This window comes from Zalophus californianus, chromosome 7 (assembly GCF_009762305.2).
Source record: "Zalophus californianus isolate mZalCal1 chromosome 7, mZalCal1.pri.v2, whole genome shotgun sequence".
NCBI classification, from domain to species: Eukaryota; Metazoa; Chordata; class Mammalia; order Carnivora; family Otariidae; genus Zalophus; species Zalophus californianus.
The window spans coordinates 71,431,629-71,459,535 of record NC_045601.1 but is presented as its reverse complement, the minus strand read 5'-3'; the positions used below and the strand labels follow the sequence as shown (position 1 = coordinate 71,459,535).

The 27,907-nt window shown below is 37.4% G+C and overlaps 1 protein-coding gene across 1 annotated transcript; it reads right to left on the bottom strand.

Annotated features, from left to right (window-relative positions):
• Window positions 1–3,960: 3,960 nt before the first annotated feature.
• On the bottom strand, window positions 3,961–23,592 carry AKIRIN2 (akirin 2). Its single transcript, XM_027601099.1, has 5 exons — window positions 22,760–23,592; window positions 7,473–7,616; window positions 5,616–5,765; window positions 4,561–4,632; window positions 3,961–4,309 (listed from the first exon to the last, which is right to left on the bottom strand). Exons 1-5 carry the CDS (start codon window positions 22,992–22,994, stop codon window positions 4,299–4,301), a joined length of 612 nt encoding a protein of 203 aa, XP_027456900.1. The 5' UTR covers window positions 22,995–23,592; the 3' UTR covers window positions 3,961–4,298.
• Between the last annotated feature and the right edge of the window lie 4,315 nt (window positions 23,593–27,907).

The following is a 27,907-nucleotide window of genomic DNA, read 5'->3' as shown; positions in this document are numbered from 1 at the left end:
GGAGTATAAATTTGTTACAGTTGATTTAATATCACTCATTCCCGCTCCCCCAGTTTCTTGGACTGGCATTCCTTACTTTAGTAAATTGTGTAGTAAGATAAATATCCTACAGGTTGTTTCTCCTAGTGACTATATAGGTTCTAAAACCGCCTCTGCTGCCCCATTTTTTTTAATCTAAAAACTTAAAAAATCCCAAGCTCTTTGGCTTTATGCTTAAAGGCAGTAAATATTCTACTTTAGGATGACCCATCGTGGAGTTGTAGAGCCTTTAAGACCTTTACAAATCACATCTCAGTCTTGTAAAATCCAAATGAGGAAAAAAAGTAAAACCCAAATGAAATGACATCTGGATGGATCTCTTCCATGACAAGAACTCATCAAGACAATGAAACAAAGATACCCCCACGTTAATTATTTAACATTCTACTCTCAGAATTCTGGGACATATCTTTAAGAGTATTCACTAACTTATCAAAATTACCATGCAAATATGACCACAAGGAAAACATCCAAATTCAGTAAAAACTATCTTGGGTCACAAACGTTACTACTATGTAATTGTAGGCCTTTTGTGTGTGTGCTTTGATAGACCAAGAAGGAGCTGCCAATAAATTAGGAAAATCAGGCAAGCGTGGTATCTTGCAAGCCAACTGAAGAGGTTTCAAGGTCAAATGTTGATTAGATTTAACAAAGTGGAAATCATTTGTGGTTAATAGAGTAGTGGAGAAGTGTCTGTTAGGGAACATGTATGACCTAACAAATGTCCAAACTTATCACTAGTCCTGGGAAAGCCATACATGGTGTAATGTAATGAAGACCACAACATTATCTTGTACTCTTGCACAAAAGGTTTAAATAAAAACATTAGACCTAACTTTCAGTTATTACAGGGAGTTCAAACTGATATAAAAGGTTAAATTAATGACATCACAAACATTCAGTTAGGTAACAGTCTAGCTGTTCGAGTGAATCCTGCTTTAGGGAGAAAAAAAGCTGCAAATGACATTTGGGGAACAAATGGGAAAACCTAAATATGGACTGGATAATAAATTAGGTATTTTAAGTGGAATAATGGTATCAATATAGGAAAACCACCTTATTAGGAGATGAATCGTGTATGTTTTTTGAAAGTTAAAAATACATACGAAACAAATGGCAAGTTTTTCACTTTAAGTGGATCACTGGACTGTTCTTTTAGCTTTTCTATGAATTTTTTTTCCTAATAAAAGAAGATGGTTAAAAGAGGCAAGGGAGGACGATTAGAAAATTCTTGACTTTTACGTAAAATATAAAGGTTACAGAGCAGAAGAATATAGTAACTACAAGAGGGAATCACAGGATCAAGAGATTTTTTTTAAAAGACTTGCACAGGGTGGGGCAGAGGGAGAGAGAAACTCTAGGAGACTCCTTGCTGAGCTCAGAGCCCGACTCGGGGCTTGATCTCAAGACCCCAAGATCATGACCTGAGCTGAAGAAACGAGACACTTAACCAACTGTACCACCCAGCGACCCCTCAAGAGATTTTTTAATGGCGTGTTTACTGTGCTTTAGGGAATGATCTGGTAGAAAATGGATGCAGTATAGAGAAACGCTGTCTTTGGAAAGAGACAGGGGCTCCTTACCTAGGGCAAGTGTAGGAGCAGAGAATTGCAGAGCCATGTCTAGGAATAGACAAGGGACAGGCCCTTAGGTGCTTTAGGAGAATATTTGCTTATTAACACCAGTTACTGTATAATTTTGAAGTAAGGGATTAAAGAAAACCCAAATAAGACAAAGACAATTACTTCCAACCTTGGCTGCTTGGATCAACCTAAACAGATTCCAACAGTCCTCCCCTCCCCACAACCTTCTAAAGCAGTCTAAGGGGTCAGAACCTGGGAATCTTTCCTAAAAGCTCTCCAGTTAATATTGCTGATGCAGTTAATGTCTCATTTGTTTACCATTTTCTTCAGAGAGAAGTTCTTGCCATAGGCCAAAGATAACTGATATTCTAAATCTCCAATATCTATTCTTCTCAGATTGCCTATGCCTATCTTGGCTCAAAAATACAAAGAATTATACCTGGTGATATGCCCTTGTTAATCAGGGATTTACCGAACACTTTATAGCAACCTAAGTATAGCACCATACCAGTATTGACTTTTATTAAAAGAATGACTGTTAGCACATCTAATTCTGTAGCTATTTGTTACAAAGCAACTTCAGGGATCTGGGAATTCAGAATCCCTAGGTAGCTAATATGATCTTTCTTATCGAGATCAACTATGGTTGGTTTTTGGACTAGAGTATTCAACTACTGGGTCCATCTAATTACAACTAAATCCAAGAAGTTGCCTATATTTTTTATTTTCTGGCATTACCTCACACAATTACTGAAAATTGGTAAGTAGCTGTAAGTAAGCTAGGACTTTTTGGTAAGGTAATAAGCAGAAATTTGGCTGTGGAGGAAATTTTATTCTTGATCCAACTTGAATCTAGAATTAAAACTGTATTACTTGTGGCTCCACTGAGATTGCCAGTACTGATTTTCCTTTTAGTGTATCTGGCGCTCCAAGTTTAAAACCCAGCTCTTTTATAAATTTCAGTCTATGTGGAAACTCACATATGCTTACTTAAGAGAGCGTTGATCGTTTTGCCCTTACTGGGGTTTAAGAAGGGATAAAATATATTTATATTCACTCTACTCCCACTCCTCCATATTCCAACTTACTGCCTGCATTCTCCTACAAATCCCAATATACCAGTGGTTCTTAGCTGGGGACTGTTTCCTTCCTCAGCCCTCAACATTGGCAATATATCTGGAAGTACATTTTTGGTTGTCATAGGTTGGGGGGTGCTACTGGCATCTAGTGGTAGAGGCCAGAGATGCTGCTAAACATTCTATAATGCACAGTAGGACTCCCACAACAGTGATCTGGCCCAAACTGTCAGTAGTGCTGAGGTTAAGAATTTCTATTAGTCCATTAAAACTAGGTAGAATTATCTACCTTATTTATGGCTACCCTGCACTATACCGTTTCTCAAGCACTTAATGGGCATATGAAATATCTGAGGATCTTGTTTGAAAGCCCTCAAGCTCTGGCCTTGTTTAAACAAAGAATTGGTGAGGTATAATCACCAAAATTAAAAAGGCAAAAAAATCCCTTGTTTCTTCCACTAATTAGGTCAATTATAAATATATATGCCCCAGTACATTTATGATTGGTTTAATTAGTGGAAATATGCTAAAAGAATTCAACAAAAGAAATGAAGCATTTTTTGCTCACTTCATTGTAACAAAGCTATGTTTGGAAAGGGAATTAAATGTGCTGAATCATGCTTTCATCTATCATCCTTTACAAAAAAAACTTGGATTATACTGCTATCTTGGGGAGGTAAAAATTCTACAGCTGGTAAAACTGATCTCTTATGCAATATTCTATCATGCAGTCAGTTAAAAGCAATTTGGAATCAGAACTTGGTTTTTGAAAAGAGGGCTTGTATCTTAGATTATGTGGTATGTTAAAGATTTTTAAATCTTACTGGAAAATTAACTTCATTGATTCCTGGAAAATGCTTACATTTAAAACACTGGCTTTATTCAAATACTACCCATCTGTACATTAAAGCAGATTAGAAGTAAATGTTTTATTCTTCCAACTATATTCCAGTACTACAAGGGCAGTAAACACACACTGGGATAAAAATGCAGCAATAAACATTTGTTAAAAAGACTGATAGAATAAATAAAAACTACTGCAAAAAAAGAAAACTTAAGGAAAAAAAAAATCCTAGAAACCCTTTCTGAAACCCCAAGAAGTCCTGGAATACAGAAATGCCCTCCCTCCTTCACCATTTCACAGGAAGCACTGTAGGCTATTTATTTGCTTAATAATGTCCTGGGATTACATTCTAAATTATTAACTGGTTACAGCTTGGTTGTAGTGCACAATTAAAATCACACTAATTTCATCAGAAGTGTCAATTCTACAGTTTTATTTACACAACCAGTGAAGGGCATGTTCTTAGAATACCAGCTTTAATCCTTTTCAAACATATTAATATAAGAAGCCAAATTGTAATAATACAGCAAATGAGGCCACTGGCATTAATACAGGTAGCAAAGGTCCACATCCAGATGGTACTGACATCAGGGAAATTTCCAAAACCAGTTGCTGCCTAAGAGTGGTTGCCACTGACGAAAGCTTGAAATAACCTGTATTCACAGGGGGGTATTGGCATTGCTGCATGTCATAATTAGGACCTCTCGCAACAACTCAACAAGGAACAAGGCAGCCCACAAATGCAGAAAACGTGATTCATGAAACATCTAAAGGGGGAGGAAAAGGAAAATTAGTGCAAAGTCCAGGTCAAAATTCAAAGACATACCAGATCTTCATCCCCAACACTACCCTTAGGTAAGTAACCAAAAGTAAACCTTAGTAAAATTTTACTGCCTATTTCCTCCAGCCTTTTTCTCCATGATTTTCTGTTAAATTCTCTTGAGTATGTAGATAATTATAATAAATGTCTTCTCTTTAAAAGATGGCTTTGCATTCAGTTTAGAGATGAAATACTTACAGCTAGCAGGCTGTTCTCCATATCGTCGCATTATTTGATCATGCGTAAACTTCACAAATGCATCATATTGTTCTATAAATAAAGGTACATATCAATTACATGATTTGCAAAATATACTAATATATTAGAGCCAGATAAACTGAAAAATCTAGGATGTATAGTGAAACAATTACAAGTTGGCCCTTTGAATCAGACACATAACCTCAGTAGTAATAGTAATAATAGTAGTGTTATCAAATGAAAGAGCAGAACTTGGTCAGGAAACCTACATTTTAGTCCAAATCACATGATCTTATGTATAGGCTGGGAGCTTATTTCTTAATCTATTAAAAATAAAGGGTTTTCATCAAAAACTAATGATGTATGGTGATTAACATAACAATGAAAATTTTAAAGTAAAATAAAAATAAAGGGTTTATTGTAAGTGATCTATGAATGGCAGTTTACTGCAATGAGAGGAAACAGGAAAACAAAAGCTTAACAAAGTATGTTGAAAAGCATCCACGTGTAACCTAATGAGATGTCACAGAAAAAGAACTAAGCAAATTCTCTTGCCTATATTAGCACCTTCATTTAACAACTTTAGAATAAAAAAGCTTCTACTTATCAATACCCAGTAGTGTGTGGCTTAAAATCGGGGGAAAAAATCCTCATTAACTGACCATACACAATAAATGTGTCTAGGCTGATGGGAAAGTTATCATGAAAGATGTAGTCTAAAAATCCAAAACCAAATTGAGGTGAGTAGCCACAGTCAAGTTTTTAGCACAGGAATATCAAAGGAAAAATCTAGTTCACGTTAATACTGTTGGTTAACTAACACAATTTCTTGAGGTCACTAAGGAGGGCCATGAGCTACAAGAAGGTTCATTTCCTTTCTTAAAACTGAAATTCAACTGGTTCTTAGAAAACATACTGTAACCAGTGGATAGAAAGGGTAATTTAATTGACATTAAGAACACGTGGGAAATAATCATTTCTTACAGTGAGTTTCTGGAAGACTTTGTTTTTCTACTTTTTTCTCTGGGAGACTTTAAAATAAGCTCATCTCATACCTGCAAGTTTTGTGTTCAATATTTCTTCATACTCTTCTCGAACTTTCTCTTCACGTTCTTTCAACAAACGTTCACAGATCATCCCAACCTGCCGTAGAGTGAATAAGGGCTGTTCTTTTTTTAATGGTGAGGATGTTGCAGAGGAAGTCCCTATGTATAACATGAACAGAAAAAGCACATGATTTAGAGCCATCATAAAAGGTATCTTCTAACTGAAGACGTTTGATTTGGATCTTTTTCAGTGTTCGTATAAAAGCATTTTCTTTTTTTTAAGATTTTATTTATCGTATAAAAGTATTTTCTATCAGTAGTCTTAAAACAGGTTTAATCCTATCAGCAGCTTACAGCTCTAGAAAAACAGCAAGATGTATGCGATCAGATTATAAGGTAAAAAGTCTGAGGGTGACTGGAGAAAAGTACAAATACAAAGTTTTTGTTTTTTTAAATAACAACAGCTAGGAGACAGCTTGGTAAAAATAAATACGGAGAATATACTGCTAATATTCAACATTACATTTTATGGTTCCAAGTCCTTAAAGAGTATTAGTCGAACAGCCACGTATCATCCTCAGCTAGTGATACTTGATATAAAAGATTTCTTCAGAATGCATTCCTCTTAAAGTACTACTTAAGGAACTTTGATTTTCCAAAAACATCATTCTTCATTTATTGAAAAGAACATCTGAAATTAATCTTTTGAGAACTCAGGATTATGACATCATGTATCTATTTTAATACTGCTGCAAATATTTTTATACATACTCAAATACACAGATTTGCTATCAATAGTCCTACTCTGTGTATCTGTCCCTGGTACCCCCAATTCCTCTATTCACTTGCTTTTTGAAACCTGCATGGCTGGGACCAGTTAGTTAATTATGCTTATTAGAGCTGTGTCTATCACAAGATAAAGTATACTAGCTTTAACTACAACAATGAAGGCTATCTTTACTTTCAAATTCCTAGCTTTGTTAGTTGAGGCTGCCAGTTAGTTGATCCAAGTAAACTGACTAAAAATGATGACAAACTTAGTTTCCTGCTGATTTAAGTCTAGTCTCGACCCTCATCTCCCCTAATGTTTAACGCACTTACTCACCTGCCCCCGCCCCCAACTGAATTTAGTTTTGAACAATTTTATGTTTCCTAATTTTGTCTATTTTATAGATTTTGATTTTTTTTTTTAAAGTAAACTCTACCCCCAACGTGGAGTTCAAGCTCACAACCCTGAGATCAAGAGGTGAATGCTCTATCTACCGAGCCAGCCAGCAGCCCCTGAATGTTTTTCTATTCTGCCAGGTTTTCTTATCCCTGCTGGAAGGGAAGGAAAGGGGGCAGGCAACTTTGGTCACAAGAAAACTATTTTGCTGAGAACTTTACTAAAGATAAGAGCCACTTTTCACCTTTGAGAATCTATCCTAATAGGACAAGTGTGTAAAGGTATATGTACAAGGAAATGCTATTAATACCAGAAATTCAGTCTGATTATCTTCATTAATGGTTAAATAATTATGGGAAGTCCATAAAATAGCATAGTATTCAACCATGGCAAGGTACACCTATACTTAACAGAAATATACATGGCATATCGTTAATATTTTTTTCTTAAGGCTACAAATCATATCACTTATGGGAAGTCCACTTGAGGGATATTATATTTTATCCAGGTGGTCATCTCTGAGTAGTGAGAATCCAGGTAGCAAGTACTTACTCTGCCATATTCTAAGAGACCATGAATTATTTGTATAAATATTTTTTAAAAACCAAGGGGGAAAAACAGAAGCTTGAGTGATTAAAAACAACTTTGATCACCTTTTCCCATATTAAGTATTTCCTTTCACTTATTAAATTTATTATTACCTGGTGAAGCTGGTCCACTGAGGAGAAATGCGTGTGGTTGTGCCTCAGAAGTACAACATGGATCTGTCTGTTGGAAACTAGTTTCTAAATGTCTTCTCTTCTGCATGCGTTTATACTCTTGTTTTATGTTGTACAGAATTTGTTCTAGAAAAAATAATTTTGGCAAGATGAAAACCATGAAGTTTAAAAAAAGGTTGGGTTTCCAACAATTACTTAGTACCATCAATCCACTGAAGATATTCTCTTCAAATAACATCCAGGAAACTGATGTTCTCGAGGAATTTGTTTCAGCATTAATGGGAGCACTCATTCAGAACTAGCACATACACACCACCCGGAATTCAGCTATTCTATTAACACCATTCTTTCTTAGCACTCATTAGCAAAAGATAAATTTAAGTTTTTCATTCAATGTAAAGATAAGGGAATCTTGTGAACTTCTAGTTCACTTTAGTTCACTCAGATTCTTAAAAATCCCAAATTCAAAGGCCACTTATTCATCACACATAACTGTTAAACAGTCTTCTCAAAGACCATAAATCATCAGAAGTGGGGAGCATTATGTATATACAAGCACAAACCAGTGAGAACTGAGAGTAAGTAGGTCAACAAAATGACAGAGTAGATGGGAACTAAAATATTATCACATATGAAATTGGTCATGGCCATTAATACTAAACTCAACAGAACCGGTGACTATTACAGTATTAACAGCAAAAAGTGTTGTTCTGAATCTTCGGGGTAAAAACCCGTGTAAAGTGATTGGTACATAACGGGTACTCAGTAAGAACCACTATACCACAGTGCCATTATCTTCAACCACAACCACCCAAACAGGGGTAAAATCCTATCAAGCATATCCTTTAGGCAAGTATGGCTCATTTTCTAATTCAAAATAGTTACCATTTAGGCTCTCTAGAAAATCCCTTCTTGAGGTTTCCACTTCCCTTAAAACAGACTTCTCACCACCACTCTAGCTCCTAGATAAGATCATCCATGTGAAACTACATCCTAAATTTATTAATCCCAATCCAAAGCAAAATTAAAAAATTAAGGTGGTAATTATCAGGCAATAAAATGATTTATAAATATAATGGAGTCTAATTTTAGCAATCAATTCTACAATGATGTGTTAATTTAAAAATGAACTGAAAACTTGGCTGAAGGCTAAAAATTTACATGAGACTAATCCTTTTTTAAAAAAATTAATATTGGTGGTTTTCTTAGATATATATACTTAATTCTATCTCTTCGCACATATTGTTTTCTCCAGTAAGAAGAACTTTTAGGGCTTTTGAAAGATAAGACTAAGGGGACATCAATCAAGTCCCTTAAACATTCTAGATTCTGCCAATTTCATTATTTTAACTGAGGAAAAAAAAAGGGAACAAAGTTGCAAAAAGATACATCCAGTGAAGAAGATTCCATTTATGTAAATTTTGTGGGTAAACAAACCTGTTACATATACAAGAATCTGCACCTTAAGTACCAAGAATCACACTGGACAGTTGTATAAGGGATACTTTATCTATAACATTTTTCAGAATCTTAACATTTGCTTATATTAAAAAGGGTCATTTTCAGTCCTTTTCCATTTATTTGAAATAGTCTATAATTTAAAAATGAAGTTACCAATGTGAAGTAAAATGGCTGTCCATTGAACAGTTAAGCACCTTGGTAAAAATGGGTTTCTTAAGATTCATAAGGGTTCCAACAAAACTACTGCAACTTGGGCACCTGGGTGGCTCAGTTGGTTAAGCGACTGTCTCCGGTTCAGGTCATGATCCTGTAGTCCCAGGATCAAGTCCCACATCAGGCTCCCTGCTTAGCAGGGAGTCTGCTTCTCCCTCTGACCCTCCCCATCTTGTGCTCTCTCTCCTCTCATTCTCTCTCTCAAATAAATAAAATCTAAAAAAAAAAAACCAAACTACTGCAACTTCCTATAAAAGGACAAATATAGATATCCTTATTTTTTAATAACAGAACTCTTTAGTAGCAATGTTCTAAAAGGTTTTAAAAGTAATGATGTTTTGGTCTCTGACAGCAAGCTTTGCTTATTTATCACTTTCTGATCAGCCACCACCATTCTGATAAAAAGGGTCATGTACATAAAGCATCCTAAAGTTTATTCACAAGACTTCAAACGTACTAGACTCAGAGTAACTTGACCTTAACATCTTGTGTGACTCACTCTGATCACAACTGTTCAAGATTGTTAGTCTTCCTTTTATTCACAAAAATCAAAGCGCAACTATGATGTACCAAAATAATGGTTGTAACAAACTCAATTTGTTCATCTGATAGTCTCAAACAATATCTAGCCTAGGATTAAGATGTAGTAAAACTTTAAAATTTCCATACCATCTAATACTTAAAAGAGATGACATAACAAGCTAAGGAATTTTTAAGGTATAATTTACAAAACGAATTCACCAATTTAAATGTACAATTTGATGGCTTCTCACAAATGCATACATACAGGTCTTAAAACCATCACAATCATAATAAAGAACTTTATCACCCCAAAAAGTTCCCTCATGCCCCTTTTCACCACCTTCACCTTCATTACCACCGCAATATTCATCTTTCACTACTCGAAAAATTTTTTTTGCCTTTGAAAATTTCATATAAATGGAATCATAAAAAGTATAGATTTTTGTGTCTGGTTCTCTCACTCAGCAAAATGCTTTTGAGATTCATACATGATGTTGCATGCATCAGTAAGTCCTTTATTAAATCAGTACTCCATTGTGTGTGTGTGCACACACACAACTTATCTTTTAATGGACATCTGGATTGCTTCCAATTTGGGGCTATTATGAATAAGGCTACTATGAATATTCAAGTACACGTCTACAGGTGGATAAATTTCATTTCTCTTGGATAAATACTTAGAAGGGGAACTGGATGGCCTGATTACGTGCTAAGTGCATGGCTTTACTTTAAACTGCCAAACCATCTTCCAGAGTAATTGTACCATTTTACATTCCTACCAGCAATATATAAGAGAGTTCCAGCTGCCCTACATCTTTGCCAACTTGATACTGTCAATTAAAGAGCTGAAGAATTTTTAAAAAGATTTATTTGTTTTAGAGAGAGAACACAGGTACACACATATGCACAAGCAGGTGAGGGGTGGGGAGGGTAGAGGGAGAGAATCCTCAAGCAGTGTGGGGCTCCATCCCAGGACCCTGAGATCATGACCTGAGCCAAGATCAAGAGTAGGATGCTTAACCAACTGAACCACCCAGGGGTCCCAAAGAACTGAATAATTTTGAATGCTATTTCCTGCAATGCTTTTTTACATCTAATATGATGCAACTATGTCATGTAAGCCTCACTCTGTGCATAAATGCTCTAATACTGGTAACATGTAATCAACAGTGTTATTCAGTGAATAGTCCAACTTAATTTGACCAAGATCTCAGCTAACTGCAAGCCTCAAATTCATTTATCTCAGTTTGGAGAGGTTAACTCAAGAAATTTCCCCAAATTCAATTTTCCACAACTTATATTCTAAACTCAACCTAGACACCTGGCTGACTGAAGTCACTTCTTATGCCAGCTGGACGAAGGTCTTCTGTTCATCAGTAAAGTTCTTATGTCTACTTAGTCTTGAACTACTTAAATCTAGCCATCTCTAATCAAACTGGCAAGTGACATTTTATCCCAAGTACATGTAGTATCTGACACTGTGTTGCCAACACAATTTATGCTCCATTAAAGAAAAAGTCAAATGAAGCTTCACATATACATCAGTTGCACATTCCAGTTTATTTTTTATTATGTTATGTTAATCACCATACATCATTAGTTGTTCTATGATTCATTGTTTGCATATAACACCCAGTGCTCCATGCAAAATGTGCCCTCTTTAATACCCATCACCAAGCTAACCCATCCCCCCACCCCCTCCCCTCTAGAACCCTGTTTTTCAGAGTCCATAGTCTCTCATGGTTCGTCCCCCCCTTCATTCTTCCCCTTTTTTTTTTTAACATATAATGTATTATTTGTTTCAGAGGTACAGATCTGTGATTCAACAGTCTTACACAATTCACAGCGTTCACCGTAGCACATACCCTCCCCAATGTCTATCACCCAGCCACGCCATCCCTCCCACCCCCGATGCAGCCTTCATATTTGGCTTATGTGCATAGATTGAATTTGCAACAGATCACTTAGAGCAAAATACAGTTGTCCTAACAAACTACACCACAAATGGTTGTTATATCCCTTTTCAAAATCCTAAAAACTATATCCTCCTTTCACCATAAAATACTAAGACTTTCTTCCACTGTAGGTGGAAGTGAAAGTCAGTATCAGGAAATTCTGTGACTAATGGCATTTTCATTGCTAAATAAAGATTGCCAACAAAATTCCACCTCCTTAACAGGTGAGAGATTATTGAGTCAGCACTTATTCCTTTGGAATGTTTAAAAAAATAAACTGAGCAAAAAAATCTACATAAATGTGAAAAGAAAAAGCCTGGCTTGTGGTAACATTAAACCTACTCCCAAACTGTTTTACTCTTCTTAGTTGCCACTGATTACTTAAGAAAGCCTGGGCACGATAAGGTCAATACAAACAGAAGAAAGCAGTTGATGGGATTAAGAAATAACAGCTGACACAGGGAAGAGAAACAGCAAAAAGATGGAACTGAACAAAGGGAGGAATACGGAATTAGAAGCAACTACAAATGTCTTTCTAGAGTATAGTACATGAGATGTCTAAAAATCTGTGACATGTGAAGCCAAACGTTTGCTCCAGACCTGCACAGACTTGCCATTTTCCTACTGACATAATTAGTAAATCAAACATTAACAGTTCTCATTAACAGTTTTAAGTTTAGGAATGTAAGACATTTTTGTACCCTTACATGCCAATTTCTTTATGGAGTATCTTTGAAAAAATAAAGTGAAAGTTCATCTAAACAGGTAATTCAAACAATGGGAAATAGGGACACCTGGGTGGCTCAGTCGGTTAAGTGTTCTGCCTTTGGCTCAGGTCATGATCCTAGAGTCCTGGGATCAAGTTCCTGCATCAGACTCCTTGCTCAGCAGGGAGCCTGCTTCTCCCTCTCCCTCTTGCCTGCCGCTGCCCCTGCTTGTGTCCTCTCTCTCTCCGACAAATAAGTAAAATCTTTAAAAATAATAAATCTTCAAAGTTTGTCAGTTTTAGGCAGGAACACATATGAAATGGAAAACCTAACTGTACACAATTAAGTACAGAAAACTTGCAGTAAGCCATTAAGACCTAAAAATAAGGAACTGCCCCAAATAAAGTAACAAACCAAATCTAGATTTCTGAACTACATACTAGACATTGCCATGTCTACTTTATAAATTAAAACATACACAATTAACAGTTGCTATGGAGCCCTATCTTTGTAAATAAACTGTTTTCCCAGGATATATGTCCAGAAACTAACAGTTCTTATGTTCTCCTTGAAGAAATCTTAAGGACCATGTTCTTACTCAGCCACGAACTTTCTAACTAAAAAGAATGAGTTGATGACATTTTTAAATCACTTTAAAATTACTACTATGTCAGAGGGACCTGGAACCAAATTTTAACACAAGACTGTCAAATTATATCTAGAGTTTTAACTTCTATTTGGATTAATGTGAATCCTAATAAGCATAATATAGCTGTAAACATTTAGGGTATTATCTACAATGCTTCAAAAGCAACTGGCTTAGATTGTAAGTTTACAATATATATTTTACTGTAAAGAGGCATTCATTTATATCCTACAAGAGGAAGAAAAATCATAATCACAATCAAATTCTATTATTTCACTGGTACTATAATAGCTAATGATTACTTATTTGAAATAGATGACTCAATCTGTTAAAACCCTGCAGGTATAAGTATAAATTTTACAAATTAACTGCACAATGGGAGTCACTGATGCAAGGAGTCCAACAACGCTCATTCAGCAGGAGGTTCCTCCCTGCTATCCAATACTTATTGTTTCATACCTCTGTATTTTATATTACACCAGATTCTAAAGGGATATGTTAGCTTTGTTGCTTTTGTTGTTTAGCTCTTTACTATCTGTATCTTCTCTCAAATAGCTTACAATCTAGGAAAACCAAAAAAGCAGTAAACAGGGAAGAGAAAGGGAATATTGAACCATCCAAAATCCAAAACCCAAAATATACATGCTACAGAAAACATCTAATGCCATGGCAAAAAGTCCAGCTTCTATTACAGTTAACCATGGCCATGAAAACAAGATAAGGTCCAGAAGGACAGAGAACTGACTCCTTGAGGACTCTAGGCATCATGATCAAGCTGAAGAACTAAACCCATCTCCTACAAGAACTTATTAAAAGCAACACACATACACATACACACACACACCAGGTAAGCTATAACTTACCTGGAAACCAGAGTTGCAAACTGATGATACACAGGATAAACTGAGCCCAAAGACATGTCTGGCCTGAAAAGCTTCTTTTTAAAAAGAAGTGTGAATTTATGCCAACATTTAAGAAGTTCATGATTTGAATTAAAAGTCAGATTTCTGGCTACTGTTAAGAGAGGAAAACTGGACTATGTACAAAATTCAGCTGAAGAATGGCTGTTACCTTTCAGGCAGAAATTCTCAAATGCTTCTAAAACTTTAATGCATCCAACATCACCCAGGGATTTTGTTAAAATGTAGACTGTGAGGGATGGGGCCTGGAATTCTGCACTTCTACTGTGTTTTCAGGTGATGCTGCAGATCAGTAGCAAGGCTGGAATTCACTAATTCCCATGTAGTTTACTTCACTCATTTATATTACTTGCCTGGGAACTATGGGCATTTATATTTCTATCCCCTCCTTAAAATAATAACTCCCCTACTGTGGCAATTAAAAAGTGAAGTGGTTGGTTTATTATTGGACATTCTGGGAAATAGAGGGGAGAAAGAAAGCAGTAACAGCAGACTATTTCAAGTACAAAAATATTCGCCATCCGAACCTGTATGGCTTTTGTAGTTCAAAATTAGACATGCCCCTCTCTAGCAGGAAAATATTCTATAAATCAATTTAAACTTGACTGTGTATCAAATTAAACTTATTCATTACAGGAAACATATTGATTCATTTTTCCTAAAACATCTTCCTTTAAAATATGAAATTCATGTTATGTGACTGACCGTGAACAAATGGCATTTACTTTTCTATTACATCTGCTTTAAAAAAGCAATTAAGACGATCTTTCATACCAGAAGGCAGTGTTTGGAAGTCCACAGACATCTTTTGTTTATCCCATATATTTTGTAAATTAGCTGTGAATATTTAAAATTCAACACATTTCACAAAAATCCTGATTTCTCGGTGAAGGAATGGCTTCTGGGAAGATAAAACAATAAAAGGTCCAAACTCACCCTGACCAGAACTGAGAGGAGTGATCTGAACTAAATATATAAATTAGAGCTTCATCTGTAAGTGAAAAATAAAGTCAGGAGCATGCATGTGATTGCTTATGGAGCTATTAAGCTAGAGGAGTACAGCTGAATCTAGAACCTAAGGAACTCCTAAGTTTAATGGCCAGATGAAAACAGCAACCAGAAGTGGAAGAAAAGTGTTGTCACAGAAGGAAAAAAGTTATTTCAAAAAGAAGTGAGTGGGAGAACAGTATAAATGCTGTTATAAGAAAGGTCAAAATGAGGATTGATTATAAGCCACGGAAATCACTGGTGACTTGACAAGAGCTATTTGAAAGCTCTCTGAATTTGTTTTTCAAGTGGAAGAATCTGGATGACTGCTGGAGAAAAACGAGGATGTTTTGTTATTTTATAATGGAAGTCTTGACAATATTTAAAGCCCAAAGCAAAGGTCCAGTTGAAAGAGAAAAATAATCAAGAGGGTAAGTTTCCCTCGGAGAAGGGGAATCCTTCTCTCACTGTGTGAAGTGCTTTAATTATCTCATTTAAACTTCCTCAGTAATATTAAAAGGAAAATAGCATAGGCACAAATATTGATGGTGTTGGTACTGGGAAAAATGAAGAAGCTGCCATTAGATGGCTCTTATTTTATCTGTGAAGTAGAAGGCATGGTTATTCACTGAAATGGCAGGACTGCTGGACAGTATAAAAAGTCCCATTTGAGGTTGCCCCCACTGTGACTATCTCTAGCACTTAGGGACAGGAAATGCTCTTAATCCTCACAACCATCCTAGGAGGTAGATATTACTATCATCATGTGCATTATTTTATAGATGAAGAAAATGTCACTTTGCTTCAATGTCTTCTGAAAGGTCACACAGCTGGAACAAAGCAGAGCCAAGCCTGACGTCAGGACTTAAGCTCAGCATCTACTGCCCTCCCCAGTATTATATTACTACAGTACCTAGCTGGTATTCCACAAGTACCTAAATTATAATAAACCACAAGGAGGAAAGCTAATTTTTTAAAAACCAGGATGTCAATTACTACTATGTATTATTGATACTTCATACCCTGAAACTTCAAACTGTTAATAGTAACCAAAGCAGTGCATAATTCTCATCTACCCAGAGCCCTAAAACTGTGATCACTGGCGAGAATAATTATTTAGAAGTCTTCATGTCACGTTCAAGTATTTATATAAGGGATACTTCAATATCTCTAAACTGCCTCCTCTTAGGACAGGCATCTTTATCTAACCAGAAATGTTTTACTGATACCTTAAAAGGGAGAATTATTCTAAATTGGTAGGTCAGCACTGCCACACATACAGGACTGATTACAACAGTGCCAGCCTCTGATAATGTACCATTTCACCTTGGACCAAGGATGGCTGTTACAGTGAACATCAGGTTACCCTGTTCTGTCACATCAACCTAAAACTTCCTGTACTTTTAGCCAATTATACCACTTAGAAGAGTTATTCTTTCAGATAATTGTATTTTAGTAACAGGAACAAGGCAATTCTCTAGAACAATTAAAAGGCAAAGTTTAGGAACAATAATGTTTGAAAAATTGGCTTTCTGCAATTTTTCAAATTCCACTCTTTTTTTTTTTTTTTTTTAAAGATTTAGTTATTTATTTTAGCAGAGGTGGGGCGGGTAAGGGGCAGGAGAGGGAGAGGGATCTCAAGCACCAAGCCAGGCAGGCAGGGTGGACGACGGGGCTTAATCTCACGACCCCGAGATCGGGACCTGAGACAAAACCAAGAGTCAGACACTTAACCAACTGCGCTACCCAGGCACCCCTCCACTCTACATCCTATTTTTCAATTGCTAGATCAGTTCAACAGTACTATTTTTTTTTTTTTAAAGAAACAAAACAAAATCAACTTTTCTGGGTTCCCCCTCCAACCTTTAGTTAGGAGTTTTCTAACATTAATGGAAATGAAAATGAATGCTAAAGTCAGGATATACATCGTATACTAAGACAACTTCAGAAACAGCCAATAAACAAGCTTCAATTCTCACCTTAAAAAAAAAGAATCACTTTAAGGTTTCAAAGTAATAGTGTGATTTAATTAGTAAATCAATTTCAATACTTACGCTGCCAAAGGTGGATATAATAATGCTTAGGTAGATGAATAGCCACAAGGAATTAAAATAAATACTGATTGTTTAAAACAAAGATTACAGTATTTTTATTCAAGTTTAGCTAGCTAATAAATATCCACAGTGGTGGTTCTATCAGTCCCTTGAGAGACTGTCTCTTTCTTTAACCAGTATCTGGAACTCAAATGAGGTTCATAAAAGCGTGAACAAGTGACTTCTAAAGTAAATATTTAGATTTTTAATAATGTTGAGAAAAACCAGGTACATGAATAGACCTAGAAACTAAAAATTAAGTCAAACCCAAAAGACGTATTAATGGAAAGATTATAATTTTAGTAATCAAAATGTTGCAAAGCACTAGTTCATTTCAGGATGATCTGCCTATGACATTTAACAAAAACTAATGACTTAATGATTTTTAAAAGGAGGAGAAAAGTAAGTTACAACCCCCAAGAAAAACTACAAGCATATTATGAGCTGTCTTTCTAATGCTGGTAGGTTAAAAACCACTACCAACAAAAAAAACCCTACCATCACAAAGATGACACAATCTGGCAAACTGCAAAATATTAATCAAAAGGTCCAAAACAGGGGTGCCTGGGTGGCTCAGTCGTTAAGCATCTGCCTTCGGCTCTGGTCAGGATCGAGCCCCACATCGGGCTCCCTGCTCCGCAGGAAGCGTGCTTCTCCTCCCACTCCCCCTGCTTGTGTTACCTTTCTCGCTGTGTCTCTGTCAAATAAATAAAATCTTAAAAAAAAAAAAAAGGCCCAAAGTAAATACCAGAAAAAGTTATTATTCAGTCTTAAAACTAATTGCTGCATTTCTTATTACTACTCATTTGTTTGAGTCACAATCTTTTCTTTAAAACATGCTGTCACATATTGTGGCTACATTGCATTAAAACAATGTAAAAAGAAAAACTGGTACAGAATAAGGGGTAGAAAGGAAATTATTTTTTTAAACTTCAGCATCTCTTAAGAACCTTGGAAATGCCAAGGCTTGATTAATTCAACAAATAAATTTGATAAATACCTTAAAACTTTGTGATAAGACATTAAGAGGGAAGGTATGGCAGATAAGAATACCTTTGGGGTTACTTTCAAACTATACAAGTCCCATATAACCCACCATAACCCCTCAAAATCAGGGGGCAATTCCTGTTAAGAGTCTTTGCTACAAGACTGATATTGATAGATCACATTTCCCAGATGTGTTTAGAAAGCTGAGAAACATTGGTAAGCTGAGCAATAAAATTAAAGATGAATCTCTTGAACTATATTCATTTGTTAAAGACTTCTTTACCATCTGCAGATGCCAGACTGGTTCATATCGGCTTGAACAAGTATTCCACCCTTCACACTTTTTCAAAGTAGTCTTTTCAAAGGCAAGAAATTCACTGTGGTTTCACATATGCATAGAGAACATCTGTGAGTCAACAATACTAGCACAGTGTTAATGCAAAGACTGCGGGGACCACAACTTGCTGGTTAATTAGTTATAGGTATTTAAAAAGACCAGAACCCCAACACTTTTATCTAGTTTCATGAACCACCTATCCAAGAGGTCCAAACTTAACCCATGTAATCATTCTGTATTCTTTAAGTGGAGGGAGAATCAAGAGTTTGTTTTCAATTAGAAAAAATACGTAAATACTGGGCACTTCCACTGAATCTTTTATTCACAACCTTTTAAAACAGAAGTGATTTTCTACCATTGTGTCTTCCTGGGTCCATCAAACACTTAGTAAAAGATCTGACTACTGACACAGTGTATTTTTTTTTCCTGTAAAGCCATTCAAGAACTAAAGAAATATTTCACATCTCAAATTATTTCTGTGGCAACCATGGTAACTATTAGCATCTATACCTAAAGAAGGGCTAACTGCTTCCTGACCTAGCCATGTTTACCTTATGTTCTTCTGTGCTCAAGTTAGGCTTTATTTTTCTACTTTCAAAACAGAATATCTCAGTAATGAACACAACTGTGCTCTGCTTTTAAAGGCCATAAACACACGATTCTTAAATGCATAATCCATAGAAATATGAAATAATTAGTTACATACACAGTCCTAAGTAAAATATCAGGTTTAAAATTTGAAGTACAAAGACCATTAAAAACAGTCTATTTGCCAAATCCACTGAGAAACTAGAAGCAATTTAACAGCTGTCTAAATAACCACAAAATATTAAAAACACTTCTGGCTCAATATAAATGACATCTGAAGTGAAACGCTGCCTCCTCCAACAGACATCTCATTTGTTTGCCTAGAACCGTTTATACTTCATTTAAGCCAGCTGGTGTCTCCGTTTGCAGGCATGCATCAATGTCTACTGAACAATCTAAGTTCCTGTAAACCCTTTCCCATTCACAAGCTGCAATTTCCATTTTTAATGGCAAGTTTCCAGCAAATACAATGAGTTCTTACAAAAGAATTTAACTCTTCATCCAACTCAATTGCTAAGGCAGACTAGAGCAATGGTAACAAGACCTAAACAATGTGTATAAAAGTGCCCAGAAAACTCCCAAAGTGTTGACATCCACAGGAGGATCTCTTCACCAAACCTCTCATTCAGTACACAATTATGAAAAATAATGTGTTTGATTTGACTGACAGTGTCTCGTTATATGATATTTCAGTTTTATCAAAATAATTTTGTTCTTGGGAATGTTATGACAATCTTTGGCTAAGAGATGGTAATATTCTGAGATGTTTCAAAACCCACTGGAGAAGTATACAGAACACTCTGAATCTGTTTTCAACTAACTTACCAGGATGAGTACTGATGCAGCTACTAGTAGAGGTATTCATTTTCACCAACCAGTGACACCCGCCCTCCCCCATTCACTTTTCCTTTTTCATATCCTGGGCGTTATAAACCTTACTGCTAACAACCTAGAGCAGGGGTGGACACACTTTTTCTGTAAAGGATCAGACAGTAAATACTTGAGCTTTGGGAAAATACAGTCTCTGTCACAAACACTAGCTTTGCAGTTGTAGCCTGCAATGGACCATACTTTAAGGGGGAAAAAAAAAAAGGAATGAGCATGGCTGTGTTCCAATAAAACTTTTTTTTTTTTTTTTTTGCCAGCCCTTTCCTTTTTCCTGGCTTTAAGTTGCAACAGTTTAAAAAATACAGATTCAAATTATTTCAAGTCAAACTTTGGAATCACCTCCCTGGGATGACTAAAATAAACTAGGGGTTCAGTCCAAGTTCCTGAAACTAGTAAAGCCACAACGTGATTTCAGCTACAGGTCAAAACACACTATGTAAGTATCCAGAAAAGAACGATGATAAAACAATAAATTATATGCATGCTCTGAAAAAAATTCACTTCAATACTCTAGTTCTAAATTGTTTAAATTATACTTGAACTCACAGAAATGAAAGGAAAACAAAGTTTCCACAGAGTCCCAGTCAATCTCAACTTTGTAAGTCACCTTCCATTTCCAACCCTAGCTACTTATTTCAGCCAAAGATACACAGATATTCACTCTTGTAAAGTTTGAGAATTACCACTCTTAAAACAAAAATCTAAAAATTAAGTGCTTGGAAAAATTATTTCCAAGATTGGGGACAAGAAAACTGAAAAGGTCTTTGATACCTGCACAACACTGCAGCTCCCATTATGACAACATGACTACAAAACCACACAGGAGCCTGCCCAAGCTGGCCATCTAAAAACAAAGCCAAATTAAATTACATGTTGGATATTATTCAAAATTACAGTAAAAAAGATAAATTTCAGCAATTCAAAATTTAAGCAATTTCAATTGCTTTCCAACTTTTTCTGTTAATATTCAAATCAGCTGAAAAAACTAAATTATCTTTTAGCAGACTCAAAATTATTAATTAGGGTGTGATTTTAAGAGTTCAGGATATGATCAACTTCCACAGATGTCAAAAACACCCTGAAGAAGAGAAGACAGCAATATTTTGGAAAACGTGAATTTGAAACATCATGATTAAACAATTTCAGTAACTCCAGTCATTTTACTAAATTTTTGTCCATTCAATTGAAATTTAAGACAGTGTGGAGCCAAATGCATTAACCAATGCTACAAATGCATCAATGAAACGACAAATTTGTAAAGGATCACAATTCTTTCTGAATAAGTTCCCTTTAAAGTGAAGACAAGTATTATAGCTCCTGGCTGATTTACCATATATGCTCAAGACTATTGCAGCATTGAGATATACTTTAACTCCCAAACCTAACGCTGTATTAATTCACCAGCTCCGCTGAAATTTATGGCTAGTTAGCCAGGGCTATTTTTAAGTGGCCTTATTTGTTGTTAAGTACAGATTCCTAGGTGTCATTTCAATTTTCAAATGATACCATTTGACTGAAAAGACAAACTCTAAAAATAATGTTGATCACCAGCACATTCTTAACACTGATTGTTTCTTTTTTAATGCAAAGCCTAACAGCAAATCAATGAATGCCTTTACATACAAGGAAGTTTAGGTATAGTTACAAAATAAAATTATCTGAGAATTCCTCTGAAAACCCGCTACAACTCTAAAATAGTATACCCTTAAGTGAGGTCAAATACTTAGCAGAAATGGTAGCCTAGGCATTTGAGGGTGTCCCTAAAAATTTGAGGAAGGATATTTAAAAACCTGACTTGAACAAAACAACTCCAAATGGAAGTTACCAAATACAGAGATATATGTTGCTCACAGTTTTTTAAAAGTTAATAACAAAACACTTAAACTATGAAAAGGCTTTGTCTGCAGATGGTATTATTACCAAAGGCTCAAATATGAAACCTTTACATGCTATACACACAAAAGAGATTTACACTACCAGTCCACAAAAGCCTATCCTAGGACTGTGCCAGGGGCACACAAGGATTTTCAAAGTACAGAAAAAACTGGGCATACATATGCAGTACAAAGCAGCCAAAAGGCATTTGCCCATAGTCACTTTCAGGAAATGTTTCGAGATGAAAAGCAAAGACAGTCTTAAGTCCCTTAGAATCTTGGGTTGATTTCTTTATTATTCTTAAGGCCTAGGCTGTTCTCCCCCAACATACTCTGTTGAGGAGAAACAGAGCACCTCCAACTAAAAGCAGCTACTCAGGCCCAATTTTCAATACAATTCGCTTTTCATTAAAAGTTCAAGTTTCTCAGGGTCCAGACGTATAGGACGATCATATTACAGTACTCGGGAAGAGCATTTTCTTTGTTGTTGACCCTGCTAGGGAAACAGGTCTTGACTCAGCCAAAGTGGCGTTCTTGTGGGTGATTAATGACAGGCCTAGATCTCGCCCCAGTGACATCCACCCCACCCCCCACCCCCTCTGTACTAAAATCAGCCATGTCTGAACTGGAGGAGGGGCTGCCGCCTCGCCTCAAACCACCCAGTCCCACAGTTAATAGCTGCAACCAATCGATTCAGGGAGACAGACATCGAGATTCGGGTGAACTGTTACCCTTCTCTCGCCTAAATTTATGAATAATATCACCCTCTCTGATCATTTCCGCTGGGGCTCTCCAGACTACGGAAACACTCAATTCCAGTCATTCAGCCCTAAGAAAAGGATCTTCCTCTTCCCCACAATACCCGGCAAGACACAACCCCGACCCTCCCCACCTCCCGACTCCCCCACCCCCTTGACATCAGGCCATTTCTATTGTGTCGCCGAGGCTGGAGGACCTAACTAAAAGAAATGTGGTCGCTCTACTACTTTGCTCAAGAGGACCAGTCCGGCACCCCACCCCTGGGGCCGCGTTCCGCGTCCCGGGACCCCCGTTCTCTAGCCCACCCCGGCGGCTGCGGGGCCGAGTCCCACCTGTGGTGAGGCGGGAGGAGACGTCGCCAAAGGGGGACGGCTCCATTCGGAGATACTTCTGCGGCGAGGCGGCGGCAGCCGAGAAGGAGGCGGCGGTGGCGGCGGCCGCCGACGACGGAGAGGCAGCAGCCGAGGTGGGCGCCGACAATGGCGCACATCGCCTCCGCTTCGGGGACGCCGGGCTCAGCAGCGGGTCGAAATCCAGAGTCCTTTTCAGAGTGGCTCCGCACGCCATGGCCGGGGCAGCCGAGGACCGGGCTCGGGTGGGGTCGGGGAAGGGTGACGGGAGGGGAGGGTGAGGGAAGTGGGGGAGAGCGGGGACTCGAGGAGAGCCTAACCGACGGGCTCAAGAGCAGAAAGGCGGGTGGTGGAGCGCCGGTGAGGAGATGAGAGCCGCCGCTGCCTCCGCGGCAGGGGCAGTGGCCCGGCCGGCCCGGGCGAGAGCGGGAGGGGCGGCGGCGGCCGCTCACGACAGCCGCGTCAGGGGGGGGCTCTTCCGCCTCCTCAGGCACAGCTCCCCCGGGAGAGGCTCCGGCCGCCCCCGCCGTCCGTTCGAGTTTTGCGTCGCGCCTGAGGCGCTCCTGCGCTGAGACCGGTTCCCTTCGGAAGTCGATACCAGCCCCGTGAGATATGAGGCTGGAACGCGGCTACTAATACGCCCGAGTAAGGTCAGGAGCTTGAGAGTGGCGGTCGATGTGGAGAGATTGCGAGGTGGCGGCGACAGCAGGAGCTCAAGCGGTCACGTCCAGCCGCTTCCCCCTCCACTGTACGACTATTCCACCCGCCGCCGGCCCCAATATGGCGTCAATAACAACGCCGCCGATTCAAATTCTGCGGCCTCAGGGCGCGTGCGCACAGGGGTGGGCACGCCCCCCCCCCGTAGGCGCGTTCTGGGAGTTGTAGTTTCTCACTGCGAAAGGGAATCGGCGTGAAAAGCGATTAAGGAGGAGTCACGAAAACTACGACTCCCGTCATTCAAGGCGCGCCATTTCGAGTTCCGGGTTGGAATTTAAATCCCCTACACAGTTTGAGTGTAAAAGGAACTAAGCAAGAGAAAAAAGAAGAGGCTGTGAGTGGGAGAGAGGAAAGCCAGCCGATGCAGAAAACAGGCTTAAAAGACCTTTAAAATTCAGGACATAGTTGTCCTGATACATTCCCACAGTGATTTAACAAATGGGAAATAGAAAACTTAGCCAACCGAACAGTCCAAGTCAGATTAATTTCGGTAGTAAGAGTGCTAAAAACAAAACCTGTCATAATGAGAGGCTAGGAAATAAAATTATGGAACCTATTTAGGACTGCAAGGGAGAACAGTATCAGATTACAGGATCCTTGAATGAACTGGATGCTTTGCCCTTCCCAGGTAGCTTCTTGCATTCATTTATTAAATTCTGCAAAACCAGCTTTGTCCTGCAAATGAGTAGATTTGAAAGATGTACAGAACAAATTGTTTCGCTTTGGATAAAAAGCCAGTGATAGCAGAAATTGTATTATCTGTTGAATATTGTAGTATAGTATATCTTGTGAACTGTAAAAATTAAATAAAAAACCGTTAATGAAATGTCTAGGAGAGTAGATAATGAACCCATTTTATAAGCAAATCTTTTTTTGTAAAAGTTGTACTGTTATTCAGGTACCTAAAATAAAAATCAAATACAGCATTAATAATGTAAAAAATTGTCACCAATCTTTCGCCCACGGAAACTATCATCAGTCCAATACAAAACTAGTTTCTGTATGAATGCCATATTATCAAATGATTATGGATATCACATACAGGCTTCCAGTGCTTATTTATTCCTGTCATTTATTCAGTAACTAAAAGATCTTTTATACCATTTTGTCTATTATTCCTATCACTTGACAATTTAATATATTCCTGTTTTATTGAATTGTTTAACACCTAAAGGTCAGCAGTCCTAATCATACTGTGTCAATGACTAAGCTACATTAATTAATTTTATGTTAAGATATATTGTTTGGGAAATATTTTTTGAAAATGATCAGCATTTAATGAAACGACAACTTATCTCTGACACCTAATAGGTAAATTTTTGCTGAATTCTTAACACCATGAAACATAAAGTTTATAATTTCAAATCATATCATTTCAAATTAACAGAATATATATATATTATGTAAATGAGTAGGAAAAGATAGATTAAGCTGTGGAAAGCAAATAACAAAGCATTTATATTTCTGATAAATACTTTATGAAATTAAGATTTTACCTTGTGTTATAGAACTTACATTGAAAAGGGACTGTTAGGAATTGAACTTTGTCTTTTCAAAATTCATATGTTCTAATCCCAGGTATCTCCCAATGTGTCCATATTTGGAAAGAGGGTAATTTCAGACATAACTAGTTTAGATGAGGCCATACTGGAGTAGGGCGGGCCCCTAATATAACTGGCACCCTAATAAAAAGGGGAAATTTGGAAACAGGCAGAACACCATGTGAACTTGAAGATGCGTCTACGAACCAAAGAAAGCCAAAGATTGCCAGCAAATTACCAGAAGCTAGGAGAGAAGCATGGAACAGATTTTTTCTCACAGTCCACAGAAGGAACCAATACTGCAGATTCCTTGGTCTCAGAGTTCTAGCCTCCTGAACTGAGACAATACTTTTCTGCTGTTCAAGCTGTCTGGTCTATGGTACTTGGCAACAGCAGCCCTAGGAAACCTATAATACAGCGGGTTGTGGTTATCATTTGTGTTACCCTGCACTGCCTGGAAAATGAGGAGTTTAATGTAAAGGTGGTAGGGGATATCTGGTAAACTTGACATTGTAGTCCCAATAGCTGCCCATGCAATCACCACTGCACAGCATATCTGCAAAGGGCTCTCTGTTATTATTAAACAGTGGCAGGGCTGGGGCAGCCTCCTCTACTACCAATGACTGAGGAGCCTGTTCAGAAGCTAAGAGAAACAAGGGAACACTTCCCTATTCACTTCTGTGTCTTTGCTCAGGCTCTCTGCTCCACACTTTTTGCCTGACAACTTAGGCTTTAAGACTCAACCCAGGCATTAACTCCTATAGTAAGTACCCTCCCCACCCCTGCCGCTCCCAACACTTCAAGGCTGTCTTAGTTTTATAGCTTCACAGAGAGACAGATACCGATCCTCATATCTTCATCATTACTCTCACCACATTGCAATATAATTCTCTGTTCATGAAACTGCTTCTCCCACCACTGTGTTAGTTCCTTGCCAAGGGTATAGTAACTTGCACACTTCAACGGATACCTATCGAATGTTTCTTCAATAAACATTTTTGAATCACTCTATTCTCCCAGTAGCCTACATTATCCTTGTCTCTTAAGATAGATGTCCACTAAAATGTAGCAACCCCTTCAGGGTAGAAAAAAGCGGTTGAAGAAAAAAAAAAAAACCTTTAAAAAATTTCTTAGGCTAAAATTCAAAATAAAAACAATACTTGAAAACCCTAAGTCTTAACTTGGTTTAGAAGTAAATATGTATTTTGTTGATCAAGAGGAAAAGAAAACTATATTTAACACATTAATAAGTTGAATCAGGTCACATGAATCTAAATATATAGTACAGCTAATGGCTCCAGGGACCTACACAGACCAAAATTGCTCTTGTTGTGACTAAAAGGCCTATAACAAATCTCAAAGGCTTGAAATAATTAGAATAGTTTTGCAACAGTCTAGAAAGTATTTCCTGATTTCCACAATCTCAGAAGCCTCTGAAGAAAAACTGTTTTACCAAGATGCTTGTCTCTGCTTGGTATTGGATTTTTCTAGCACCTCCCAAAATATTCCCCAGGATCTGATTCTGATGAGTCATTCTTTGACTAAAGCCAGTAAATGTAGACATAGCTGGATGACATAAGATATCATCATCCTGAGCCTGAAGATCTTTTTTATACCATAAATCATTTTCAAACAATTTTTCTGTTGTCAAATAAAGATAAATGCAAATATGTAAGGTGTGGAGAGGTGTTTGCTGACTTTGCATGCTGAGTTTGAGTAATCGTAGGCTCAGCTTTAGGAATAGCAGTTCTAATTCAGGAGTCACTTCAAATCTATATTCAGAACAAGCATTGCCTACGGCAAAAAAAATTGTTTAATTATTGTGTAAATGAGTGCAGTAGGGAAGAACAGACATTGTAATTCCTTCTACATAAGATTTTGCAGGCTGGCCGGAACCTCTTCTAAGAACCATATTTGGAATACATATTAGAATACATATTTTCCATTGTACATATGGCTAATATTACTTTGGTTTCCTTACTTTGGATGTGGCCATTATTTTGAGTTGATTGGATAGTCCTAGAGTAATCAAAACCATATATCTGTAAGCGATTTCAAGAGGTCACCTAGACTAGTCCCCAGCTCCAGGGCATGATTAACTGTAAAATCCTCGAGCCAAATCAGTATCTATTTCACTCTTCCTAGAAATTTTCAGGATCCACATCCAAAATCTTGCGGTTAAAATGCAACTGCAAATTCTCTTATATCTAACTTTAACCTCTTCTCCATCGGAGGCTGATTTCTAATTGTATAGTGCTCTATAAAGAACAACACACTCCAGGAAATAAGCCATGATTCACTTATCCTGAGGGACTTTCAAAGAAACCACAGCATAGTCTCTGAGCAGTCAAAATAAGTTTTTGTGAAGTCCTTATTTTAAAATGTGCATGCTTTTCTCAAGTATGTAGTACCATCAAGTACCTGTATCCTTACTCAGAAACCATTTACTCTTACTTTATAGAAAACACAATCATGTTTGGGGATCTTATTTCCCAGTCCAGACCAATCAAGTAGGAGAGGGAAAAGGAAATTGAAGATGCCATACAGCAACTACAACAAGCAATGCAATCATTGTATAGCAAAGAAAGGGACTGTACAAAGTTAACTGCAAACTTAGGAAAGCACGACAGCCTTGAGCTACTGAAATATCAGGACAATCAGTCCAACTGCACCTCAGGCATCACTGTATTACTACAGCACCATATAATTAGGGTAGGGATGTCAGATTTAACATAAAAATATAAGATGCCCAGTTAAATTTGAATTTAAGATAAACAAATCATTCATTGTTTATGACTTGTTAGTACAAGTACGTCCCAAATATCACCTGTTTCTATCTGAAATCCACATTTATTGGGTATTCTGTATTTTA

What these genes read in the sequence shown, in the direction of transcription:
- AKIRIN2 (XM_027601099.1), bottom strand. Translation starts at nt 22,994, where the DNA reads ATGGCGTGCGGAGCCACTCTGAAAAGGACTCTGGATTTCGACCCGCTG. An exon ending in CAGTGGACCAGCTTCACCAG is followed by an intron (nt 5,766 to 7,472) that starts GTAATAATAAAT and finishes TGTTATACATAG; the next exon opens with GGACTTCCTCTGCAACATCC. An exon ending in ATTGAACACAAAACTTGCAG is followed by an intron (nt 4,633 to 5,615) that starts GTATGAGATGAG and finishes CTTTATTTATAG; the next exon opens with AACAATATGATGCATTTGTG.